This window comes from Microcebus murinus, chromosome 17, assembly GCF_040939455.1.
Source record: "Microcebus murinus isolate Inina chromosome 17, M.murinus_Inina_mat1.0, whole genome shotgun sequence".
Lineage (NCBI taxonomy): Eukaryota > Metazoa > Chordata > Mammalia > Primates > Cheirogaleidae > Microcebus > Microcebus murinus.
The window spans coordinates 57833366-57858121 of NC_134120.1; the positions used below are offsets into that span (position 1 = coordinate 57833366).

At 42.0% G+C, this 24756-nt stretch overlaps 1 protein-coding gene across 3 annotated transcripts in view; it reads left to right on the forward strand.

Annotated features, from left to right (window-relative positions):
• Positions 1-6910: 6910 nt before the first annotated feature.
• Positions 6911-24756, forward strand: part of PTPN2 (protein tyrosine phosphatase non-receptor type 2) — an 85611-nt gene continuing 67765 nt past the window's right edge. For all 3 annotated transcript variants that reach the window (XM_075993701.1, XM_012746227.3, XM_012746226.2), the window contains exon 1: positions 6911-7080. In XM_075993701.1, coding sequence (XP_075849816.1) covers positions 6919-7080 — 162 coding nt within the window. In that variant the 5' untranslated portion in view covers positions 6911-6918. The remainder of the gene's footprint in view (positions 7081-24756) is intronic.

The following is a 24756-nucleotide window of genomic DNA, read 5'->3' on the forward strand; positions in this document are numbered from 1 at the left end:
GACACCACAGCACTCTAGTCCAGGCAAGAGAGTGAGACTCTGATTCCAAAAAAAAAAAAAAAAAAATCTGTTCCAGTTTTGGTTTTTAAAAAAAGACCTATTTTACTTGAGATGCTGAGGTAGGAGGATGGCTTGAGCCCAGGAGTTTGAGTCCAGCCTGGGCAATATAGTGAGATCCCATCTTTTTAAAAAAATTAACTGTTATAATTTATTTTTCAAAATAATTTAAGGTACAGGGTTTTTGTTTTGAGTGATAAAAAAAATCTGGAAATAATGGTGACTTTTGCACAACATTGTGTATGTGTTTAACACTACTGCACCCCGCCACTAACTACTTTTGATCTTCTTTATTGATGAACATTGAGAAGAATGATATTAATGGTTCAATAGCCACATAACAAGTTCTGGAAATTGTGTTGATTATTCAGCCCATACCACATGGGACATGGCTACCAGTTAGTTAGGTTTATAGTAGACCACCCTTACCTGCCATGATCCATGGAATTTTTGTAAGGGCCACTCAGGTAAATTGAGGCCACCACCCTGCATCCTAGAAGTTGCTTATGATGGCACTAATCTCTGCAATTCCTTTTAGTGTTGCTTCTGATATTTATCTTGGCTGGGTTGGGGGCAGTTTCACGGACTTCTCCCCTATGTCTCATAGATGTTAGGAAACGCTGTAAGGGTTCTGCCAACTACTAAGTATATATCTATTCTAATTATATATGTAGGAACTGAGCAAATAACCACATGGCAGGTTCGTGGACCCAGTGGATTCATTGCTGGGTGTACCTGGGTCAGAACTCTCTTCATAAGCCCTGACTCTAACCGGAGGAACATAACAGGATTTTGTTTGTTTTGTTTTGCTTTGCTTTTTCAGACAGGGTCTTGCTCTGTTGCCAGGCTAGAGTACAGTGGCATCATCATAGCTCACTGCAGCCTCAAATTCTGGGGCTCAAGCGATCCTCCTGCCTCAGTCTCCTGAGTAGCTGAGACTACAGATGTGCACTACCACGCCTGGCTAGATGATAGGATTTAAGGTCCTGTGGTTTCTAAGGTATTAACTCAGATTTTCTGTCCATTTCCATAGGCACCATTATGCTGCTACATGGCTGTAGTTTCCTTTGATGAAGGACTGGGGGAATATTTATCATTTATACTTTTGGTGGTATTGCAGAGGCTTTCATCACAGAGAACTGGCAGCCTTTCCTTCAATCAATGTGCTTTAGGTCTGTGAACTGACTTAGCTGTGGAAATTCAATGAAGGATCGTAATTTTCCATTGTAGTGGCTAATTTCAGACCTCAGCTTTCCAGCACTTGATCTTTTTTTTCAAATTATCCAAGTCAAGTCACATTGTAATTATCGGCCATCCATCTCACCCTCTGGAACGGAGCACCGTGATCCATTAGTCAGCCCCACAGATCCTGGCAGATCAAGGTGGTCTGATTGCCCTTCTGGCCTTGCTGCCCATGACAGTAACTTCATTCCTTTTAGCTGCCACCTCCTATCCTGCGTTGCTGTTTGGCATCCTATCAGCAACATCTGCCCCTAGCCAGGCTGCTCAACAAAGGACGCTTGCTACCAGTCTTCTCAAAGGGGTCAGTGCCTCCCTCGCCAGAACCGTCCTTACGCTTTGTGAAGAGTTTCCTCTAAGTTCTCCCAAGGAACGCGGCCAGGGGTGGGCTCTCTGATCCCACACACGTAGTAAGTCCATTGTAACTTCTAATCTCTCGGAGCCTGTCCAGTACGCTGCCAAGGAAATACAAAAATCTCCACCTCATTCACTGTAGGTCATCAACCTGTCCAAGTTTCAGGAAGCTCTTCCAGCAGAGAATGGGAAGTGATTCAGATGCCGTCACTAGGACTCCTGAATCAATGGAGTGTATTCCCATATCAGTTAATTCTCCTCTCCCCACCATTTTTGCCTTTTCCTTGGTCCAACACCTTAAGATTTATAATTGCCCATTTTCTTCTCCTTCTTGTTGGTCCATATTAGCCAGATCTTACAATTCTTTGGATGAATTAGCTTTCTTCCTGGAGTTTTTCCCCACTCCAGCTGTGCTGAGATCAGACTCTGATTCTCAGTCTAGAGGTAATGAGTGGCGACAGGGGTCAGTCTTGAGAAGTACAGCATCATTGAGACACCTTCTCAGGTGAGGGCTTCAGTGAATTTAGTAAGAATGAGGGATGTGAATTTGCTGGTCTGGAGGGTCTGAGAGAATCTGGGGTGCAAGATTCTCAAGGCAGTCCAAGTCTACTCTGATGTTTCTGAGGTCAATGATTTTGACAACCAGAGCTTTTGTGACTGTGCATTCATTCTCCTTCGTATCTGTATTTTCCTTATAGCACAGTGTCATTGTGTCTGATTTTCATCTGCCACACTCTGTGACTAGGAAGATGAGTGTCTCCTCGAACACCATCACGGGGCTCCATTTGCTTCCACTACCTGCCTTAAGTTGACAGCTGACAGAACAAAACCTGCTTTACTTTTTTTTGAGGCTTCCAGAGCATTGACAAAGACCAGCAACCTCCAAAGTCTTTATGATCACCCTTGTCCAATACCACTTTGGCGCTAGAGCCACTCACAGCCAGCGCTTTGATCTTCCGCCTGTACCTCATCCCACGCCGCAGCGGGTGAGATCCTTAGCAACTGTGATGTGCTTGCATGCCGCTTACCACCAGCAGTGTGTTCCCTATCGCTGTGACTCAGCTCCCCAATCCCGCTGGGACAGTCTGCTTCCTAGGGCCACTTCTGAGACTAAATACCTTACGTTGAGTTCCCTGAAAGCAGAGTCTGGGACAAAGGCTCTTGTGCACGTACTTTATTTGGGAGCGCGATTCTAGAGAGCAGCAGTGCAGGATGGGGGATACAGAGGGAAGGAGGAGAAGCCAATACAGGAAGGCCTGATGCTGTACCTCAGCATGCACAAATGCTGCTCCTTCCCACTGGGACTTTCTAAGGAGCCTTAAGAAATGCATCTCAGAATTGTCTGCCTAGGGGAAGAAAAGGGAAATCAGCATTGATTAAGGGTGGCCCCACTGGTGCTAAATTCCCTGCACATCTGAGTTATGCATGTTTGAATGAATAGTGTGTTCTTTTAGGTGTTGCATGCTACAGCATCAGAACAGGAAGTGAAAGGTGCTCAGAGAGTACCATTCATATGAACTGATTAAGATTTGGGGATTTATGTGTGTCTTCCCATAATAAGAATATACTTCATACAAATTTTTTTTCTTTAATTTTTAAAAACTTTTTTTTTTTTGTGAGCCTGTGACCCCAGCGGCCCTGACAACCACTCTCTTGCTGACTGCACGGAGGCCCGCCCCCCTCCACGGCCACACCGCAGGTTCATCTGGCTCTGACCAGCACAGCCCAGAGATCCACCAAGGCAAGCACTCTCCCTCCCCCACATTTCCATTGAAACATTTTTATTATTTATTTATTTTAACCCTACTCCCCCCCACACACACACATTTGTAAAAGCGAACACAAACTGAGGTCCAGACAAGGCCAAGGATTTGCCTACCAGTCACCTGGGCAGAAGGGCCCAGCCCCAGGGGAAATGGGGCTCCTGACTCCCCACCCTGATTTGGGACTAGACAGCCTTCGCCTTGCTGGGGAGGGCTAGACTCCCAGGCAGCAGTCCAAGGTTCAAGTTTCTACCCCAAGGTGGTTTTCTCTCATACAAATTTTTCTAGTAAGAGAAATATTAATTAAAACTGTCTAGAGTCTCTGCTCCACCTAGCAGAAAATGTGTCTTTGCAACATTAATTCTTTTGTGTTTTTACATTAATATAGCAGTATTTCACTTTAGAAGCAGCCCAATATACACACAAGCATAAAATAGTCAGAAATGAGGAGTTGTAAATAAAAAGAAAATCTATGAAATACATTCAAATATCCTCTTTGTTAATAATAATAATAATTACCAAGGTAAATAGGGATGTGGGCAAACTCAGATAGTTTTAAATTGGTGCCCATAGTATTATATTGGTTCTATTTTTTCATAAAGCAATTTAACGGTGGATTCCAAAGCTATAAAAATATCTGTAGCAGATGCTGGCCGGGCCCAGTGGCTCACGCCTGCCTATAATCCTAGCACTTTGGGAGGCCGAGGCAGGGGGATCGTTCAAGATCAGGAGTCTGAAAACAGCCTGAGTAAGAGCGAGACCCAGTCTCTACTAAAAATAGAAAGAAATTAGCTGGACAACCAAAAATATATAGAAAAAATTAGCCAGGCATGGTGGCACATGCCTGTAGTCCCAGCTACTCGGGAGGATGAGGCAGTAGGATCACTTGAGCTCAGAAGTTTGAGGTTGCTGTGAGCTAGGCTGATGCCACAGCACTCTAGCCCAGGCAACAGAGTGAGACTCTGTCTCAAAAAAAAAAAAAAAATTTGTAGCAGATGCTGTAAGTGCCTTTCCCATATACCATCAGCATTCCCCTGTACACTCAGGGGCTAATTTCTGCTTTAATTTTTTTTTTTTTTTTGGCCATGGAAGCAAGCTCAGCTCACACACAGGGCAGGGTGGGAGTGCCAGAGAGCCAATACACTCTGGAAGCATTCCTCAAACCACAACAGCCAGGGAGTTGGTGGGTAATACCCAAGCTTCCTTGCCCTTTGGTTTGGAAAATTTGACAGTATGTTCTGTACTGCCTCTCAGAGGCACCCAGTGGGGCTGAGGTCCTTTTGCCCACAGTGGTCACTGGTTATTAATAAGCCCATTATTGGCTCCCTCTCCCCTCTCCCCCCCAGTGCTTCCTAGCATCAGCTCCACCATGAAATTCTTAAGTTAGAATCTCCATCTTAGGGTTTGCTTCTGGGAAACTCAGAGATAACAGTAATAACCTTTTGGACCAATAATAATTCCACTTCTGGGTATTTACACAAAGGGAATAATCCTTAAAAAGAAGGGAGGAGTTATGTCCAAAAAAGATATTACAGCATTTTTATGTAGTAGGAAAATTGGAAAGAATAGAAACCTCCAACAAAGATTCATTGCTATTTTCAATCACACTGATTTTGCACCTACTATGTTCTGGGCACGCTACTGGTGTAGAGATACCCAATGGAATGTCACACCCCTGTACATAGAGGAGACAGACGTGAAGATGACGGAATCTGAACTAAGGCAGCAGCAGGGGGAGACAAAGAGCAGAGCATAGATTTGAGATTTCTTAGAAGGCAAGATTCCACAAAACACTGACCCCTTAGAAGATAAAGGACAGAAAGATGTTGAAGATGACTTCCAGGTTTGTGGAGTGGGTGATTGGGTGGTAACATTAGCCGTGTTAGAGAACACAGGGAAAGAAGAACATTTCATAGATAAGGTCTTGAATTCAGATTCAGATAAGCTGCCCTGGAGAAGCTTTAATATAGATTGCTTCAACATTATCCAACTTCCATGGCCCTCATCCTCTTGAATCGAAGCCAGGGCCCCTGCACCCCTATGTGAAGTTCCTTTAAAAGGAATGTTTCATTCAACTGCAGAAGCCTTGAGGAATACTTTTAGTCTTTCTTATAGGTTTTTGTAAAGCCTTGTTTCAGGAGTTTATACAACACATACCCCAGAAATATTCCCAGGAATCCTCTGTGAATGTTGTTCCTCCCTCTTCAGTCTCTCTGGTCATAAAAATACTTCCCATTGTCTCTCATCCATACCTCTCTCACCACTGTGCCTCTCTTTGTGTTCAGTTCCCCTCTGCTACCTGTTCCCTTCCCATGCCACTGACTTGTGTCACAGCGGAAAGACCCCAGCAGGACTTCAGATCTCAGCTGCCACTCTGGGCAGGCAGGGAGATCGCCAGTCTTTTTTTTTTTTTGAGACAGAGTATCACTGTGTTGCCCTGGCTGGAGTGCCGTGGCATCAGCCTAGTTCACAGCAACCTCACACTCCTGGGCTAAATGGATCCTCCTGCTTCAGCCTGCCTCCCAAGTAGCCGGGACTACAGACATGCGCCACCATGCCCCGCAAATTCTTTCTATATATAGTTTTAGTTGGCCAATTAATTTCTTTCTATTTCTTTTAGAGATGGGGTCTGGCTCTTGCTCAGGCTGGTTTCGAACACCTAACCTTGAGCAACTCCTAACCTTGAGCGATCCACCCGCCTGGGCCTCCCAGAGTGCTAGGATTACAGGCGTGAGCCACTGGGCCCCGCCTAAAATTTAAATTTCAATAATGGACAGCAGAGCTAAACTTTTCCTAACTCTTACGAAGATGATATAGTAAGACATTATGTGCACATGAGTTCATTAATAGTGAACTATCTTAATCTGAAGCAAGATAATTTCAATAACCAGTACGTTTGTTTCCTAAAAGAGGATTTGCTTTTTATACATACAGGTAACGATAATTCTTAAGGTGTGGAACGTTTTCTTAACAAGATATATTCTCCCAAATTCCAGGAGAGGTTGCCTTTCCTTTTGCCGCAGTGGTTTATTTGGCACAACACCTGCAGACGCACGGGAGCTGACGCTAGGGCTGAGAAATCTGTTTCAAAGTTGGACACAGGCCGCTAAACGGAGCTAGATAAAGTTTAAAATAAAATTCAAATACCGCATTTAAAAAAATGAAGAGTAAGAAAAGAGAAATGGAACAGCAAGAAAGAAGGCAGAGCGCGCCGGGGACTCCCCCGGCCGCTCCCAGTCCAGCTCGGTGTGGCCCACCTCCCGCCTCCGGCCAGCCCGCGAGTGCCGGGGGCGGGCCGTCCCCGCCTGGCGCCGCCACCGCAGCCTCCCGGTGGTCCTCTGGCCCCGCCCCTCCCCACCTGGGCGCGCTCCGGCCCCGCCCAGCCGCCGTCAGACCCCGCGCGGCACTCCGGCGCCGAGTCGGCGCGCTGACGTGCGACGTTCCAGGTACTTTCCCCACGGCCCGCCGGGCTAGGCGTGGGGGCGGGGCGGGGCGCAGAGCGCGCATGCGCCGCAGGCCAGCGCGCTCCCCGGATCGTGCGGGGCCTGAGCCTCTCCGCCGGCGCAGGCTCGGCTCGCGCCAGCTGGCTTCCGTCGCCATGCCCACCACCATCGAGCGGGAGTTCGAGGAGTTGGACGCTCAGTGTCGCTGGCAGCCGCTGTACTTGGTGAGTCGCTGGTCCGGCGGTGGCCGCCGTCCTCCTCCGAGACCCGGGCCCATGCCCACCGGCACCCGCCCGGCTCCCCAGCCTCTCGCTTGGGGCGGAAGTGGCAGCACGGCTCGCGTCAGGGGCGCGCCTGCGCCGACCGCTCTCTTGCGCCTTCGGAGAAAAAAAAAGACTTTGGACGTGCGGCCTCGTTGTTGGCGCAAGCGCAGACTTAGTTCTGGAAGGCGGCGCCACAGCGGCGCCTTGTGGCGAGCGGGGACGGGTCCCGACACCCGCTCGGCGCGGGGCGGGCGTGTCACGGGGAACCCGCGTGAGCGCCGGCGGGAACCGGGGTTGGGCGCCCGGCCGCGGACCCTGGGCTGCAGCCTCGTCGTCGCTTCCCTGTGCGTGGCTCTCGCTCGGGGCCACCCTTTTCGCCTGCCGTGTTCCGTGGCCGAGCGAGCGGGCGGCCGGCGTTCCCGGGACGTGCGGGGGGCGGGTGGGGGCAGGCCGGGAGGCCGCCGGGGTCGGGGGCCGCGGCCGCGCCGGCTCGGGACCCGTGGGAGCAGGCTGGCCCTGGGCAGCCGCGCCCCGGTGTCCGAAGGTGAAGCCCGCTCTTCCTCGCGGAGCCTCTGTGGGCCTGTGGCGCTGGCCGTGCCCAAACAGCAGTGGCGATAGGAGCTCCGGGGGTCACCACTCCTGATTTTCTCAGAGGGCACAGTGTTTCTTGGCGTGTGGGTCGTCTGGGAAGGCGCCAAAGCCTTCCCGGAACGAAAGTAGGCTTTGGTTGTATTAGTTCAGTGATAAAGTATCCTTCTCTAATTTTCTTTACTAGGGCGTGCCTTACGTTGCAGTCAAACGCACAGATCTTATGTATGCATTCAAACGAGTTTCGAATGTATACACCGGTGCTAGCACCGCTCAAATCAAAGTAACCTTTCTGTCACCCCGGAAAGTGTCATCATGCTGCCTCCCCCGCCTTGTTGGCCTCAGCTGTTCTGATGCCCATCACCGTAAAATAATCTTGCCTATTCAAGTCACATAAGTGAACACCGTGAGCACTTAACTAGTTTTTTTTTTACATCAACGAGACTCCCTTTTGATTCAAACTATTTTATCTCTTTAAAAATGATTTATATTGCTTATACTCTCCTGTTTAATTATTAGCATATTGTTCCCAAGATTGAATTTGTTGGTTGGTGAGTTAAATGCTGCTTCTGATGTTTGGTTCACTCTGTGTATAGTAAAAGGAAAAAAGAGTTTTCCTGTAAATCAGTGTGATCCTGGGTTTTTCCCTATTCCATTTGATTAGATGACAGTAAAAAATATTTTCCATTGTCATTATGTTTGAAATGTAATGTTTTCTTGAACGCATTAGGCAGTAAGATAAGTACCCAGATTCACATGATACAGAGTATGTTAGAATAGAGTACTAACTTTTAAAGAATGCTGGTAAAGACACTTCCAATTGTAGACAATCTGAAATGCAAATTCTAGTAGGAATGTTTATGTGAGAGTCTTCCAGCTGCATCTTCTCCAGTTACATTTGTTTTAGCAGAAGCTACTGTCTCTAAGGTATAAGTGATATGTCTGAATACAGATTTGAGAAAAGTGAATGCTACAACTTAATTCAGCCTAACATTTTGGTTAAGCCAGGTTTTTTTGGCTTCCTTAATATTCTTGAAAATTCAATTAAAATTGTGATTCCTCTTGACAGAAAAATACACATAAACTTGCATCCACTGCATATTTCACATCCAATTTCAAGGAGTTCAGGAAACTCTTCCATGGACTCTTACTGAGGAATCTTGTAGTTTACTTGGTTGGTCAATGCTCATATTGTTATTCTTTCCTAATGGAAGAACAAGAGCATTATTTTGGTCCCTAGAAACTATGCCTTGCACACTAGTGTTACAGTAAAAGTAGATCAGAAACCAAGAAATCTAGTAATGGAAAGCAATTCAGGAAGAGTTTGGACTAAGTGTCTTCCTGTGGCCTTTAAAGATCCATTCAGCCATTCTACAAAAATATGTACTGACCTCCAATGGCTCTGGCTGTTGCCTTCGGCCTTGGGGGTTCTGCAGAGAATGCCATTGATAAGGTTCCTGCTCTTGACTTGAGGTGCTCACATTCTGGGACTTGTTCTCTTGGGGCCTCATTGCAATCTATATTTTCATTCATTAAGTGAAAACATGCTTGTTACGTGCCAGTGTTAGGCACTGAGGATACCTAAGACAGAGTCCTTGCTCTTAAAGATCCATCCTTATAGGGAGTAATAAACAGGTAAGCAGATAAAAACATTATGAATGTAACTCTAGTGTTAAGTACAAGGTGCTGTGGAAGTGAGTGCCCAGGAGTCCTGTATTTCCCATAAAGGGGTGAACCTGAGAATTGTGGCGAAGCTTCTTGGAGTCTTGAAGGACATGTTGGACAGGTGAAGAGGACAGGGAAGGGGGAGAGAATTAGTGTTCTGGGGCAGGAACCAGTGTGCTGTGCACAAAGGCACTGAGGGTAGAATGCTGAGAGCATCACCACAGGTTAGCCTAGAGTCTGGCATGGATTTGAGGTGCCAAAGAATAAGGCAAGCCCTGGAAAGCCTTGGGAGGTCAGACTAAGGAATTTGACCCATTAATAGGAACTCACTGAGAAATTTTAGGCCTGGAAATACCATGATATTTACTTTTTAGCAAGATCATTCTGACTGCTAGTAGGTTGGATGGGGCGTGCAGCACAGGACAGTCGTCTGTTGGAGTAAACCTGAAGAGAAACCTGAGCTCTTAAACTTAGGCAGTGGCAGAAAGGATGGAGGGGGAGATACAGATTTGAAATGAAATGTTAAAGGGATAGATGTGTTTGGTTTTGAAATGGTTTAGTTCTGTTTGTGGTGCCTGTGAGACATTGAAATGGAAATAGTTGAATGTATAAATTTGGAGTTCAGGAGAGAGGTCTGAGGTGTCAATACAATTTTGGAAATCATGAGCATCTAGGTGGTGTTTGAGGTCCTAGAACGAAGATAAAAAGGGTTTAGAATTGCCAAAGGTCAACGACTGAATCTTGACAGACAACAACATTGAAGAGAGTAGGTGGGGAAAGAGGAACTTGCAAGAAAAGACTGGCCAGCAATAGCTGTAGAAGTGGGGAGAAAAGCTGTGGAAGAGCCACCGCAGGGCCATGTGCTGAGGATGGGATACATAAGGTCAAGATTGAAAGGGCATTGAATTGATCAGCTAGATCAACAGATACCTCAAAGAGAGCAATTTCTGTGGACTACAGAAGACAGATGAGTATGTTGCAAGAAGTGCAAACTAGCAAGTGCAGATGCTTCTTTTAAGAAACCGAACTTGAAGGCATAGGGCTAAGTGGCTAAAATGAAGCATGACTAGGTGACTTCTCTGTAAACCCATTAATGGCTTCCCGTTGCTCACAATGTAAAGTTCAACCCCTTCTCCAGCTCATTTCCCTCCAGCTCTTTTCTACTGTGTCAATTCTTCCCTTAGGGACCTTATAAATGTAGTTCCCTTTACCTTGGCACAACTTTCCCCCGTATTCTTTCCCTTCTTGCTTAACCACCTCCTACTCATCCCAGAAGTCCCACTTCTTTGTCCTGCCTTCCTGCCTGCCCATGCTTGGTATGAGGCCCTGCTACATATTTCTAGAGCATCCCAAGACTTCCCCTTTCATAGCGGGAAGTGGATGTATTTCTGGAACACAATTTGCATTATGCAAATCACTACTAAAAGTAACTGCTGCTTGAGTAGGAAAAAGTGCTTGAGTTTAAGGTGGTTTCACAACAATGGGCGACTTTTATGGTAATGTTTGTGTAGAGTTGTGGTTTTTTTGGTAGTGTAAAAGGCTCTAGGAAAAGAAAGGCTTTGTTCTTGAGCAAAAACTAGGTCTAACTAAAAGCCAGACTTGGTTATTGGTATGAGAACTTTTACTTTACACCTAGTTGAAATTCTTGTGGGGAAAAAATAATTTCATATTTTGAGCCTGAAACTCTCTGCCCCCTTACTTCTTTTTTTCTTAACTTTTTCATTTTTTTACTTTTTTCTTTATTTTTTTCTGGCAAAGGATAAAGACTCATCTCAAACTCTTACTTCTTTTACCTCTTTTGAACAGTTGCTTTTATAACATGACTTTGATAATAGGAGGTTTCTTGGGAATGAATTCTTAGGTTGCAGTAGAACAGATTCTATTAGTCCTAGTTTATCATCTTCATTACCTCATCAGAGCCTAATGAAGGCAGTGCCAGTGCTTTGAACAACATACCATGCACTTAGTAAGCACTTGATAAATGTTTGTTGAATGTATGACTTCTTAAGAGAAAAGAGCAACTTAGTGTGTTTACACAATTGCCAGATTTAACCTAAGGAGAGAGGTGGAGGTTGAAGAAATAGCAGGGATATTGTTAGAGCCAGAAACCTCAGAAAGGAGGAGTTGATGGAATTAAGAGCACACAGGTAGAAGAATTGGCCTTGAAAGGGCACAGTTGGCAGCAGTCAGGTTTCTGGAAAAGTTTAATTTGGTTTGATTGACAAACTAATGACATTAATGTAGTCTGAGGTTAGTTTGGCTTTTTGAGCAGTGTGCAAGATCGCCTTTGCATTAGTCGCTGCTGATTGTTGTCCAAATCAGGCTAGGGCATGTCAACGGAAAAAAGCCAAACTCTGCAAAATAATTTTAAAGAGATTTATTCTGAGCCAAATTTGAGGACCATGACCTGGAGCCACTGCCAAGAGGCCTTGAGCAAGTGGACTCGTTGTGGCTGGGTTACAGTTTGGTTTTTATATATTTCAGAGACAGGGGTTACGGGTAAAGCCATCAATCAATACGTGGGAGGCACACATTGGTTTGGCCCAAAAAGGTGGGCCATCTGGGGGGGGGACTTACAGCTTATTGGTGGGTTTTAAAGAGTCTTCGGATTGTAATTGACATGAAGCTTTGTCTAAAGACTTGGAATGTTTTAACATAAACTGTTTACCTGAGATAAGCCACCATTTGTTTCATAAATTGAGGACCTTCAGGTTTGTCTTGCAGACCCTTAGGCCTGTTAATGAGTTACAAAGGAAGTCTCTAAGAAGGGAGGGGTGCATGGTAAGGCACGTCTGACCTCCCTCCTCCTGGCAGGCACTTTTGCTTTAGGATATTCCGGTGGTGGGGGGGGGTGAGTATTGTAGTTCACTGGCATGAGAATGGCAAAGAAGAGGGATGGAGTCTTGTGAGCCCCTTGGGGAAAGGGAGTAAAACTGTGGGGAAATGGCAAAGCTAAGTCGTAAAATGTTTCTAGTAAGTTATGGCTCAGAAGGAATTTGGTTGATTAATCAGGGTTTATGAATGATGGAACTCAACTGATCATTTTTCTTTATTAGAAATTCATAGTGCAGATATTGTCAGAGTGAGAGCAGTTTTTACTATTTGTGAGTCATCTAATTTTCAGAAGTCAGATAAGTGCACTCTGTTCTTGTATTTATAGCGGGGCAGCCAGTTTTAGGCAGGTGAATCAAAGCTGTCTTATTGTAAAACACTTCCCTTGCCTACTAGTTACACATTCTCCTACCTATTGTCTAATCTCAGTGCTTTTACATGGTTAAACAAACTCTTTGAATTTCCTTGAAAATCGGCTGCTTTCTCACACCTTGAAGTCTTCACACATGTTGGATATACTCTGCCTACCTTATCTATCTGGGAAACATCTTCAAGACTAGACTCCAATCTCCTTAGGCAAAATTGTATGCTCTAGTTCCTTGAGGGTGGTCTTGTTTTCTGTTTTTCCACCACCTAGCTATAGTACCTGTAACATGTTAGATGCTCGGTAAGTATTTACTAGACTTACTGCTCCCATTTTAAATTGTCAGCACCTTGGTTTATTCTAAACCCCTAATTTATGTTTGAGGAAACACTGGTCCAGCACAAGGTTGTGACTTATGTAATGTTACAACATCCATTAATGACACCTGGGAGCCAAATCCAGTCCTTCTGATTCTCACTTCAGCACTGCCCTAATTTACCAACATGACTGACTACCTATATTGCTTTCTTATAATTTATTGGAGATTAATGGCACTTAGGGAATCATCCTAATTCTTATTGGTGAGGAGGGAGTGGAATGTGTTATAATAGATAGGATCATTTGGGGACTTGAGGCCTTTAAAACAGTGTCTGGGATCCAGGGATCAGACTTGAAAAGGATTTGCAAACTCCCTGAAATTGTCTGCTAAATTACATGTATGTGTATTTAGTTTCTAGGTGATTCCATAGCTTTTATCAGATTCTTAATGGATCTGTGTGCAACTCTTCAAAAGGTAAGGACCACTGTTTGAATGGAAAGTAGCCTTGGGAACAGTGCCCCAGTGGAGAACATAAACCTAGAAATCATAGTTTTGCCTTTGGCAGATGTTCTGTAGATTATTGATACCTGTATTTATGGAAATCAAGATAGTTGCATTTGTCCCTTAGCTTTTCTAGTTGCCTCTTGTTTGATTTCTTGATTTTAACCAGAATCTTAAAAGCCCTTTTATGACTTTTCCCAGATCCTTACAATGCAGAAAATTCCTGATTCCCACTTGGAGAACCATTACAGCTCTGACAGTCTCCTGAGTTCTGTTAGCTGCCTCATCTTTGCTCTCTTAATCAGCTTGCTTTGTTCTCCCTACTTTTTTCCCTTTGGCCATCAAATAGTCTGGGCAAACCAGAAATGTGGACAGATAAGGTCTAGGTAAGCAAAATTAAAATTAACATACGCATGCTCTTCACTGTGTCAAATAAACATGCCTATGATTTGTTTCTCCTGGAAATTCTTATCTAGATTCTCTGCTCTCTGTTCCTTGTCTGAGTTGTAGTTTCACTTAATGCTCCATTAAAGATATTTTTTTCTTATTGGAAAGCTGTTAAGAGTCAGAGGATAGTAATCTAAAACTTTTGGTAATACCCATTTCCTCCTTTGGTGCTTAAAAAAGAAAAGTCTTGAAATCAGAAGGCCACAGGTTCCCTCCCCCTGTGTGATTAGTCATATATTAAATCCTGAATGAATTTAGCATATAAAATTTAAAACACAGCAGCTGATAACTGAGGAAGAGATATAATTCATCAGGCTAATTTTTAAAGAATATATGTTGTCTCACTTGTGTCATCCCAGTACTTTGGGAGGCTGAGGTTGGAGGATCACTTGAGGCCAGGAGTCTGAGATCAGTGTGGGCAGCATAGTAATATCCCATCTCTTAAAAAAAAAAAATGAAAACATTAGCTAAGTGCGGTGGCACATGCCCATAGTCTCACTTAATCAGGAGGATTGCTTGAGACCAGGAGTTCTAGGGTGCAGTGAGCTGTGATCACCCCCCTGTACTCTAACTTGGATGGCTGTCTCTTAAAAAAACAAAAACAAAAAACAAAACTAGGGCCAGGCAAGGTGGCTCATGCCTGTAATCATAGCACTCTGGGCGGCTGAGGTGGGCAGATCGTTTTGAGCTCAGGAGTTTGAGACCAGCATGAGCAAGAGTGAGATCTCATCTCTATAAGAAAAAATAGAAATTAACGGGACAACTAAAAGATATATAGCGCATACCTGTAGTCCCAGTTACTCAGGAGGCTGAGGCAGGAGGATCACTTGAGGCCAGGAATTTGAGGTTGCTGTGAGCTAGGCTGATGCCATGGCACTCTAGCCCAGGCAATAGAGTGAGACTTTGTCTCAAAAAAAAAAATATATATTAGAATATAAATTCTGACTCCCCTGTTCTGAGTAGAATACCAGACTTTTCTGTTATATTAATTGGAATGATACTCTACCTTGCAGTACTATTTTCTGAAATAGCTATTAAAAATGAATGTAATGCTATTTTAAATGTAGTGCTAATTTAATGTTCTGTATATGGTCCAGTAGTACTAATGGTTCAGGAAGTTGTTTTGACTTAACAGTGAAAGCCTTGCTTTTAAAGATCTTTAGACACCTTTAAGATGAAACTTGGGTGTAAGAGAAATATCCACATAAATAAAATCTCCCGAAATTTAGCATGTGATTTTACTGGGTTTATAGGCCCCCTAAAGATTGTTGGGGTTGGTGATCCCCTGGATAAGAAGTTGTGGTCAAGAAACTGATTTAAGGTTAAATGCTTTTATCTGTGGATTTCTTTTTTGATGTGATTCATGTTTGATTTTTTTTCCCATGTGCTCTTCTAATTCCTTTGAAAACCAAGTATTTATTTTTTAATCTTTTGACAATGCTTACACAGGAGTATGTCTGATTTAATATGCTCTTTGTTCTATCAGTTTCATTTGATTCATGTCACTGATCATTTATAACCTTTTTTCAAACTGCTTTCATTCGTCTGAAGAAAGCCTCATACTGAATCATTTTGTTTTTTCTTTCACTATATTTGAACAGTTTTATACTCTGAAAGCTGTCAATTCCTCTTTATAATATACTTTATAGTGCTTCCAGGAATTCTTTCAGTGGATTAAGGTAAGGTTTTATAATTATTAATACTAGAGTTTGTACCACTCTGTTCCCAGTAAAGGACCTGGTACGCAAGAGTAACTTTAGAAAATTGCAGCTTCTCCATAACGGTGGGAACTGCTTCTGCTCTGATTTATGTTTTAATATTTTATTATTTATTTATTTATTTTGAGACAGAGTGTCACTCTGTTGCCCGGGCTTGAGTGCCGTGGCGTCAGCCTAGCTCACAGCAACCTCAAACTCCTGGACTCAGGCGATCCTCCTGCCTCAGCCTCCCGAGTAGCTGGACTACAGGCATGCACCACCATGCCCGGCTAATTTTTTCTATATATTTTTAGTTGGCCAATTAATTTCTTTCTATTTATAGTAGAGACGGGGTCTCGCTCTTGCTCTGGCTGGTCTCCAACTCCTGACCTTGAGTGATCCTCCCGCCTCGGCCTCCCAGAGAGCTAGGATTACAGGTGTGAGGCACTGCGCCCGGCCTTGATGTATGTTTTAACAAGTTAAGGTACAAAACATAGGCTTACGTTTTGAATGTTAAAGTTTTTATTTTTAAAATGTCTATTACTGTAACTTAATTTTCATTATTGCCAGGGTGAAATAATTATTTTTTTGAGACAGAATCTCTCTCTGTCACTCTGGGTAACTCACTGCAACCTCAAAGTCCTGGGCTCAAGCAGTCCTCCTCAGCCTCCTAAGTAGCTGGGACTACAGGCCCATACCACCACGCCTGACTAATTTTTTGATTTTTAGTAAAGACAGGTTCTGAACTCTTGCTCAGGCTGGTCTTGAACTCCTGACCTCAAGTGATCCTCCTAGGTTGGCCTCCCAGAGTCCTAGGCTTATAGGTGTAAGCCATCTCGCCTGGCCCTGAAATAGTTATTTTATAATATTTTATTAAATTGCCAGGTGCAGTGGCTCACACCTGTAATTATAGCACTTTGGAAGGCTGAGACAGGAGGTTTGCCTGAGGCCAGGAGTTCAAGACTAGCCTGGGCAACATAGCGAGATTCCATCTCTACAAAAATTAAAAAAAATTAGCTGGATATGATGGTACACACTTGTAGTCTCAGCTGCTCAGGAGGCTGAGGCAGGAGGAGCGATTCAGCCTAGGAATTTGAGGTTCCTGTGAGCTATGATTGCACCACTGCATTCTAGCCCGGGCAGTAGAGTGAGACCCCATCTCATGCTGACACACACAGAATTTATTAGATAATATCAAGTAATAATTTAGTATTCAGTACCTAGCTTTGTTCTATATGTAATATACAAAAAACTTTATATCCTGCAGTGTAGAATAGTCTCTCTTGAACTGTTATGGTGGAGTGGCAAATAAGAATTGAAGAAATCAGAAAAAAATAATCTTCCATTAATTTTATAAGAGAAAGGTAGGACCTAAAGATAATCCCAAATTGATAATGAGTTTCTACTTATGGGATGACATACCTACATTTCTTTTTTATACTTTAGATCCCTAAGTGAATCCTAAATTATATGATGGAAAGTGTTAACTTTCTTTTATTAGTCAAATGTTTGTACATATAGCCTACATGGAGATAACTGTGAAAGGACACAATGAAGTATGAAGTATTTCACATACTTTGAAAAACCATTGTTTTAGGATGTTTGAAGTTGGTTATGGTCCTTAATTCCTTTTTTTTTTTTCTTACAGGCATGCGCCACCATGCCCGGCTAATTTTTTTTTTTTTATAATATATATTTTTTAGTTGGCTAATTTATTTCTATTTTTTTTTAGTAGAGATGAGGTCTCACTGTTGCTCAGGCTGGTCTTGAACTCCTGAGCTCAAATGCTCCACCTGCCTCCACCCGCCTCAGCCCCCCAGAGTGCTAGGGTTACATGCGTGAGCCACCACACATGGCCTGGTCCATAATTCCTCTTGCTGGTTGGGAAGATAAGAGACTTGGTGGAATAGGTTCTTCTCTTCATCACACTTCTCTTTGAGAAGCTCCTGTCTTTGAGGAAGAGAGTATAAAGAATAAAATAGTTAATGTTAACTGAGCTCATGTGCTATATACTTTACGTGGATTATCTAAGAGGTGGTTTCAAATGAGTAAACAGACTAGACTTTTCTAAGTTTATATTGTATTTTAGCAGATCCAAATAGGAATCGGGACTTAACTTTAGAGCCTGTATTTAAATAAATAACTAAATAAACAATTTGGATAGGATTACATGAACATGACAAAAATTAAACAGGTAGATAAGAAAAATGTAAGTCACTTTCCCCCAGTCCTCTCCCTCAGGTAATCACTGTAACTAGTTTCTTGTGTATTTTCTCAAGTATTCTATCTGTGTATAAGCCTAATTGTCTTCCTCTATCCATGTGCTCCACCCTCGTGAAACAGATATTAGCATATTGTTTTGCACCTTTTTCACTTAATGTTTATTGAGAATACTTCCATATAGATCTCATGAGTTCTTTTTAACAGTTGAATAATATTCTTTATTTAACCAATCATCTATAATGGTCATATAGAGTATTTCTAGTCCTTAGCTATTATAACCAATGCAGCCATGAATGACCTTTCAAAGAAGTTGTATTAATGTACAGTCCAATGAGTAGTAAGAAAGTGCCTGTTTCCCTATACCTTGACCTCTATCCAGTTATATTATCAAACTTTGGTCTTGATAGGTGAAAGATGATCTTATTTTTTTCTGTTATTATGAGTGGAAGTGAACAGCTTTTCTTGTTTTTTAAAAGCCATTTGTATTTCCTTTGTTTTTTTCATATACAGGAGCTCTTATTAAAGTTAAGCCTTTGTCTCATATTGCAAGTATTTGAAAAATTTATTATCTTTTGACCTTTAATGGTATCTTTTCATGTCAAAAACTTATCAAATCAAATTTATCAGCCTTTTCTAGGTTTTTGTGACATGGTTTTAAAAAGCCTCCATTCTGTGATTACAAAAATCTTCTCCAGTGTTTTTTTTTTTTTTAATTAAAAAATTTTATTTTTCATTTTTTCCAGTGTTTTCTTACACAGTTTTATGGTTTCATCTCTTTTATGTTTAGATCATTGCTTATCCAGGACTTTATTTTTATATAAGAAATGAAGTAGACGTCCCTAGTTAGTGGCTGGGACTACAGGCAAGCCCCACCATGCCTGGCTTATTTTTTTCTATTTTTTGGTAGAGATGAGGTCTTGCTTGTGCTCAGGCTAGTCTCCCACTCCTGGCGTCAAGCTATTCTTGCACCTCACTTCACAGAGTGCTAGGATTACCAGGCGAGCCACCGCACCTGCCTTTTTGTTTTGTTGTTTTTTTGTGGTGTTTTTTTTTGAGGCCAGGTCTGACTCTGTTGCCCAGGCTAGAGTGTAGTGATGTCATAATAGCTCACTAAAACCTCAAACTCCTGGACTCAAGTAATCCTCTTGCCCCAGCCTCCCAAATAGATGAGACTACAGGTGCTGCTACCATGCCCAGCTAATTTTTCTTTCTTCTTCTTCTTTTTTTGGTAGAGATGGGGTCTTGTTACATTGTTCAGACTGGTCTTAAACTCCTGGGCTCAAGCGATCCCTCTACCTCAGTCTCCCAAATTGCTAGGATTACAAGTGCGAGCCACCATATCCAGCCCCCTTTACAATCTTATGCAGCCATCACCACTATTTTTTTCTTTCTTTACTTTGAGGCAGAGTCTCACTCTGTCACCCTAGCTCACAGCAACCTCTAATTCCTCTGCTCAGGTGATCCTTCTGCCTCAGCCTCCAGAGTAGCTGGGACTGTTGTGGCAGTGTGTACAGCTAGTGTTACAGCTCTTATTCAATTGACCGGGGAAGAACCGAGCAGCACACGAAGAATCGGAGAACAGCCTTTATTCTTCTACAGCAGGCTCAGCACACCTAGTGTTACAGCTCTCTTTGTGTCTTCCGATGTTCTTTCCCTTCCTGCCCCTGCTTTTATACCCTTGGTAGGGCTCAAGAAGCATGCAATCAACTACAAGCTTTAACATCCAATCAGCAACAGGCTTTAACATCCAATCAACAACAAGCCTTAACATCCAACCAAAAACAGTGGGATTCAAAAATTACCCAATCAGGATCATGCGAGCAGCGTGGCCGGAAATAGCCCCAGCTCGGGGCCCTGGGGCATTCCTGCATGCCGAGGGGCCCAGCCCCAGCGGCATGCCTTTAACTGGCCATGCACAGCACTGGCCCCCAGAGATGCGGAACTACTGGGAGGTGGCAATCGGCCACGTCCCGGCACCCGTCATTTTCTGCATCAGGACTATAGGTGTGTACCATCATGCCTGGCTAATTTTTCCTATTTTTATTAGAGAAGGGGTCTCACTGTTGTTCAGGCAAACCCCTGACCTCAAGCGATCCTCTGGCCTACGCCTCCCAGAGTGCTGGGATTCCAGGCGTGAGCCACTGGGCCCCCGCCCACCACTATTTCTAAAACCTTTTCATCACCCTAAACAGAAACTCTATACCCATTGAGAAGTAACTCCCTATTGTCTCCTGCCCCCAGCCCCTGGTAATCTCTGCTTTCTGTCTCTATGAATTTGGCTATTTCTGGGTACCTAATATCAGTGGAATTATACAATATTTATCTTTTTGTGTCTGGCTTCTTTTCAGTTAATGTAATGTTTTCAAGGTTCATCCATGTTATAGCATGTATCAGAACTGCATTCCTTTTTATTGCAGATTAGTATTCCACTGTCTGGATATAGACATTTTGTTTATCCATTAATCTGTTGGTAGATCTTTAGTTGTTCCAACTTTTGGCCATTGTGAAAAATGCTGCAGTGACTATTGATGTAGAAGTATCTTGAGTCTGTTTTCAGTTTTTTAAGATATAACCTAGAAGTGGAATTGCTGGATAATAATAGTACAGTAATTCTGTTTAGTTCTGTTTGTTTGTTTGTTTTTGTGAGACAGAGTCTCGCTTTGTTGCCCAGGCTAGAGTGAGTGCCGTGGCATCAGCCTCGCTCACAGCAACCTCAATCTCCTGGGCTCAAGCAATCCTGCTGCCTCAGCCTCCTGAGTAGCTGGGACTACAGGCATGCGCCACCATGCCCGGCTAATTTTTTCTATGTATATTAGTTGGCCAATTAATTTCTTTCTATTTATAGCAGAGACGGGGTCTCGCTCTTGTTCTGGCTGGTTTCAAACTCCTGACCTCAAGCAGTCCTCCCGCCTCGGCCTCCCAGAGTGCAAGGATTACAGGTGTGAGCCACTGCACCTGGCCTGTTTGTTTGTTTGTTTGTTTTTTTTAAGAGATGGAATCTTGCTCTGTCTCCCAGGCTGGAGTGCAGTGGCACAGTCATAACTTACTGCAGCCTGGAACTCCTCCTGGGGCTCAAGCGATTCTCCTACATCAGCATCTCAGGTAGCTGGGACTACAGGTGTCCACCACTATATTTATCTTTTTCAGGAATGACCACACTGTTTTCCACAGCAGCTGCACCATTTTACATTCCTACCAGCAATGTATGAGGATTCTGATTTTTCCATGTCTTCATTAACATTTGTTGTTTTCTACTTTTTTGATTATAATCATACAAGTATACATAAAGTGGTATCTCATTGTGGTTTAGGTTTGTATTTCCCTAATAACTTAGTATATTGAATATCTTTTTTTTATATGTATATTGGCCAATTATGTATCTTCTTTGGAGAAATGTCTATTCAAGTCCTTTGCCCATTTTTTGTTTAATATTAAACCTTTGTCAAATACATGATTTGCATATATTTTCTCCTATTCTGTGATTTTCTTTTTACTCTATTGATAGTGTCATTTGATGTATAAAAGTTTTTAATTTCGATGAAGTCATTTATCTATTTTTGTTGCCTGTGCTTTTTGGTGTGTCATATTTAAGAAACCACTGAGAAATCCAGTTCATGAAGATTTTCAGCCCCTATGTTTTCTTCTAAGAGTTTCATAGGTTTAGTTTTTATATTTAGGTCTCTGTTCCATTTTTAGTTAATTTTTGTATATGATGTAAGATAAGGGTTAGGTTTCATTCTATTGCATGTGGATACACAGTTTTCCTGGCACCATTTGTTGAAAAAAACTGTCCTTTCCCAATTGAATAGTCTTGGCATTCTTATCAAAAATCAATTTACTATAGATGTGAGAATTTATTTCTGGACTCTCCATTATATGTTGTTTTTTGTTTTTGTTTTCGAGATAGAGTCTCACTTTGTTGCCCAGGCCAGAGTGCTGTGGGATCAGCCTAGCTCACAGCAACTTCAATCTCCTGGGCTCAAGTGATCCTTCTGCCTTAGCCTCCCGAGTAGCTGAGACTACAGGCATGTACCACCGTGCCTGGCTCATTTTTTAATATATTTTAGTTGGCCAGTTTCTTTCTATTTTCAGTAGAGACTGGGTCTCACTCTTGCTTAGACTGAGCTCGAACTCCTGAGCTCAAATGATCCTCCCCCCTTGGCCTTTCAGAGTGCTAGGATTACAGGCATGAGCCACCAGCCCGGCCTGCAAAAAAAAAAAAAAACTTTAAATACTTAAGAATAAGCTTAACAGAAAAAATCTAGACAACATGTGAGGACAAGAAAAAGAGATAAGCCTTTAGTGCTGATATTATTGAATGTGAAACAAAACCTCATTTTCAATCTTTCTTGAAGAAATATTGGCAAAATACGCTCTTGATTCAGGAGTTCCATTTTTAGAGGGTTATCAAGAAATACTTTAAAAAGTATATATAATCACATTTAAGAATATTCATCACATTGTTTTTAGTACTTGTGAAATTTTAGAAATCTCTCTGGGGAGTTGGGTAAAATAAACGATGATATATCCTGTAACAAAAGATTTTGTATTTTGTAGTTGCCATGGTCTGAATGTGTGTGTCCCCCCAAAATTCACATGTTGAGACCTAAATCCCCAATACGATAGTATTAAGTGGAGGGGGCTTTGGGGAGGTGATTAAGTCATGAGGCTCTGCCCTTATAAAAGATCCTTGAGGGAACCTGCTTCTCCTTCTACCATGTGAGGGACTCAGCAAGAAGACAACATCTTTGAATAGAGCAGGCCCTCACCAGACACCAAATCTGCTGGTGCCTTGATCTTGGACTTCTCAGCCCCAGAATTGTGAGAAGTAAATTTCTGTTTGTAAATTACCCAGTCTAAGATATTTTGTTATGGCAGGCCAAACATCATCATTAAAGATGATGATGGTAATGTATTAACAGGAAAATATATCTATGATGTGATATTTTAAGAGATTAAAGTAGGTTTATAAATAATATGCCTGTGTAGTCCCATGCTTTTTAAAAAATTGAAGTATATATTTATTTACACCAACTTATCCATAAACTAAAGAGTCCAGACAATTTAGGTTATCTCTGAATTATGTGGTCATAGACTCTATTAATTTTCTTTTTGGCTGATCTATAGAGTCCTGAGTTCTGACAATGAATATATATTAGTTTATTAAAAAGTGTAAATACTTTTTTCTCTCCAAATAAATCACATATAAAAACTCAAAATAAAGCACTTTGGCTACTTAATATAAAGAGCTGTATTTATTTGGGCAATCCCCTGAGGCTATACTTGTGTTACAGCACATTAAATTATTAATAATATGTGTGATGACTCATGAAAGGGTTAAATTATGCTCTGTATATTTTTATTTTAAAAGGCAAATATGTAATGTACTTTAGAAGTATTTCTACTAAAATTAAAATTTTTTTTTTTCTTTTTTGAGACAGAGTCTCACTCTGTTGCCCCAGCTAGAGTGCTGTGACATCAGCCTAGCTCACAGCAACCTCAAACTCCTGGGCTCAAGCAATCCTCCTGCCCCAGCCTCCTGAGTAGCTGGGACTACAGGCATGTGCCACCGTGCCTGGCTAATTTTTTCTTTTTTAGTAGAGACGGGGTCTTGCTCTTGCTGGTTTCAAAAACTCCTGAGCTCAAAAGGTCCACCCACCTCGGCCTACCAGAGTGCTAGGATTACAGGCGTGAGCGACGTGCCATGTTTTGTGAATTTTAATTCTCTTCCCTCCTATTTTACTTGGGGACCACCCCCTCTTTTACAACATCAGTAACCATTTGTTGTAGTATACACAAATGTATTTTTCTAGTCTAAAAATAGGAAGTAGCAACTGACATGGACTTAACTGGTAAATCAGTGTGTGCGTATAACAGGTGTATAACAGAAGTCAGGAAGGACTGGTATAATGGAGGGAGTCCTAACCTTCCCCAATAAGAAATCATTATCTTTCCTTAAACAAACAAAAAAAATTCTCATGTACAATAGCAACAAGCCTATAAGGTTTCCAAGAATAAACCTTTAGTGTACATTTATACTAGCCTTTAGCATATCTTTTTGAAGAAAATTATAAAATGAATTAAAATATTGTGAACTACAGTGCAAATGGACAGAATAAATAGGATACAACATGCCTTTCCAGATACGTATTACAAAGCTGGAGTAACTAAAATTTGATACTGCTCAAGAGTAAAAAAATGATTCTGTGAAATAGAATGAGAACCTAGAAATAGACCCAACATGTGTGGAAACTTGGTTTAAGATAAAGCAGGTGTTACTCATAAATGCAAAAAAATCAATAAATGGTATTAAATCAATACACTATCTGGAAAGAGTAAAATTAAACTCTTATTCCACACTGCAGGCTAATAATAGTGTTTTACATCTTGCAAAAGTATTGTTAACATTTCATTCACTTATAGAAAAATTGAGTTTATATTAGAAATGCGTTCATCATGTTCCATCGGTAAAAACTTCGGATACTCAGTTTGGGTGTGTTGGTTTTATGGTGTAATTAGAGTTATAGGCATCTTATTTATGTCCCCAAATTATTAAGGAATATTTATTTTTTAATCTCATAAAATTTTATCTCTTCTCCTCTCTTACCTCCAAAAAACTTACCAGGAACTAATAATTGAGTTTTAAGGGTTCCTGGAATTTAGGTGAAAATTTAATAAAATATAGCAGAGAATAGTTTGACTGTTCACTGAAGAATTTTTTTACTAGGCCCAAAGGGTAAAGTCATAAACTAGACAATTGTTACCTGTCCTAGGGCTTGTAGGGTCTTGGCAGACAGTAAAGTAAGGAACCCTCAATAAGAACATTCTTCAAGAAATGAATTGAAAAACTTATTTATGTTTAATTTATAAAACAATATGGTGCCTAACTTTTAAAATGCTTTTTCTTATATGTGGTAGCATGAGCAAAAGCCCAATTTAATTTTTGCTGTTAAAGCACTTTTATTTGTTTTTATTATGCTTCTGTTTTTATCTGAATTCTT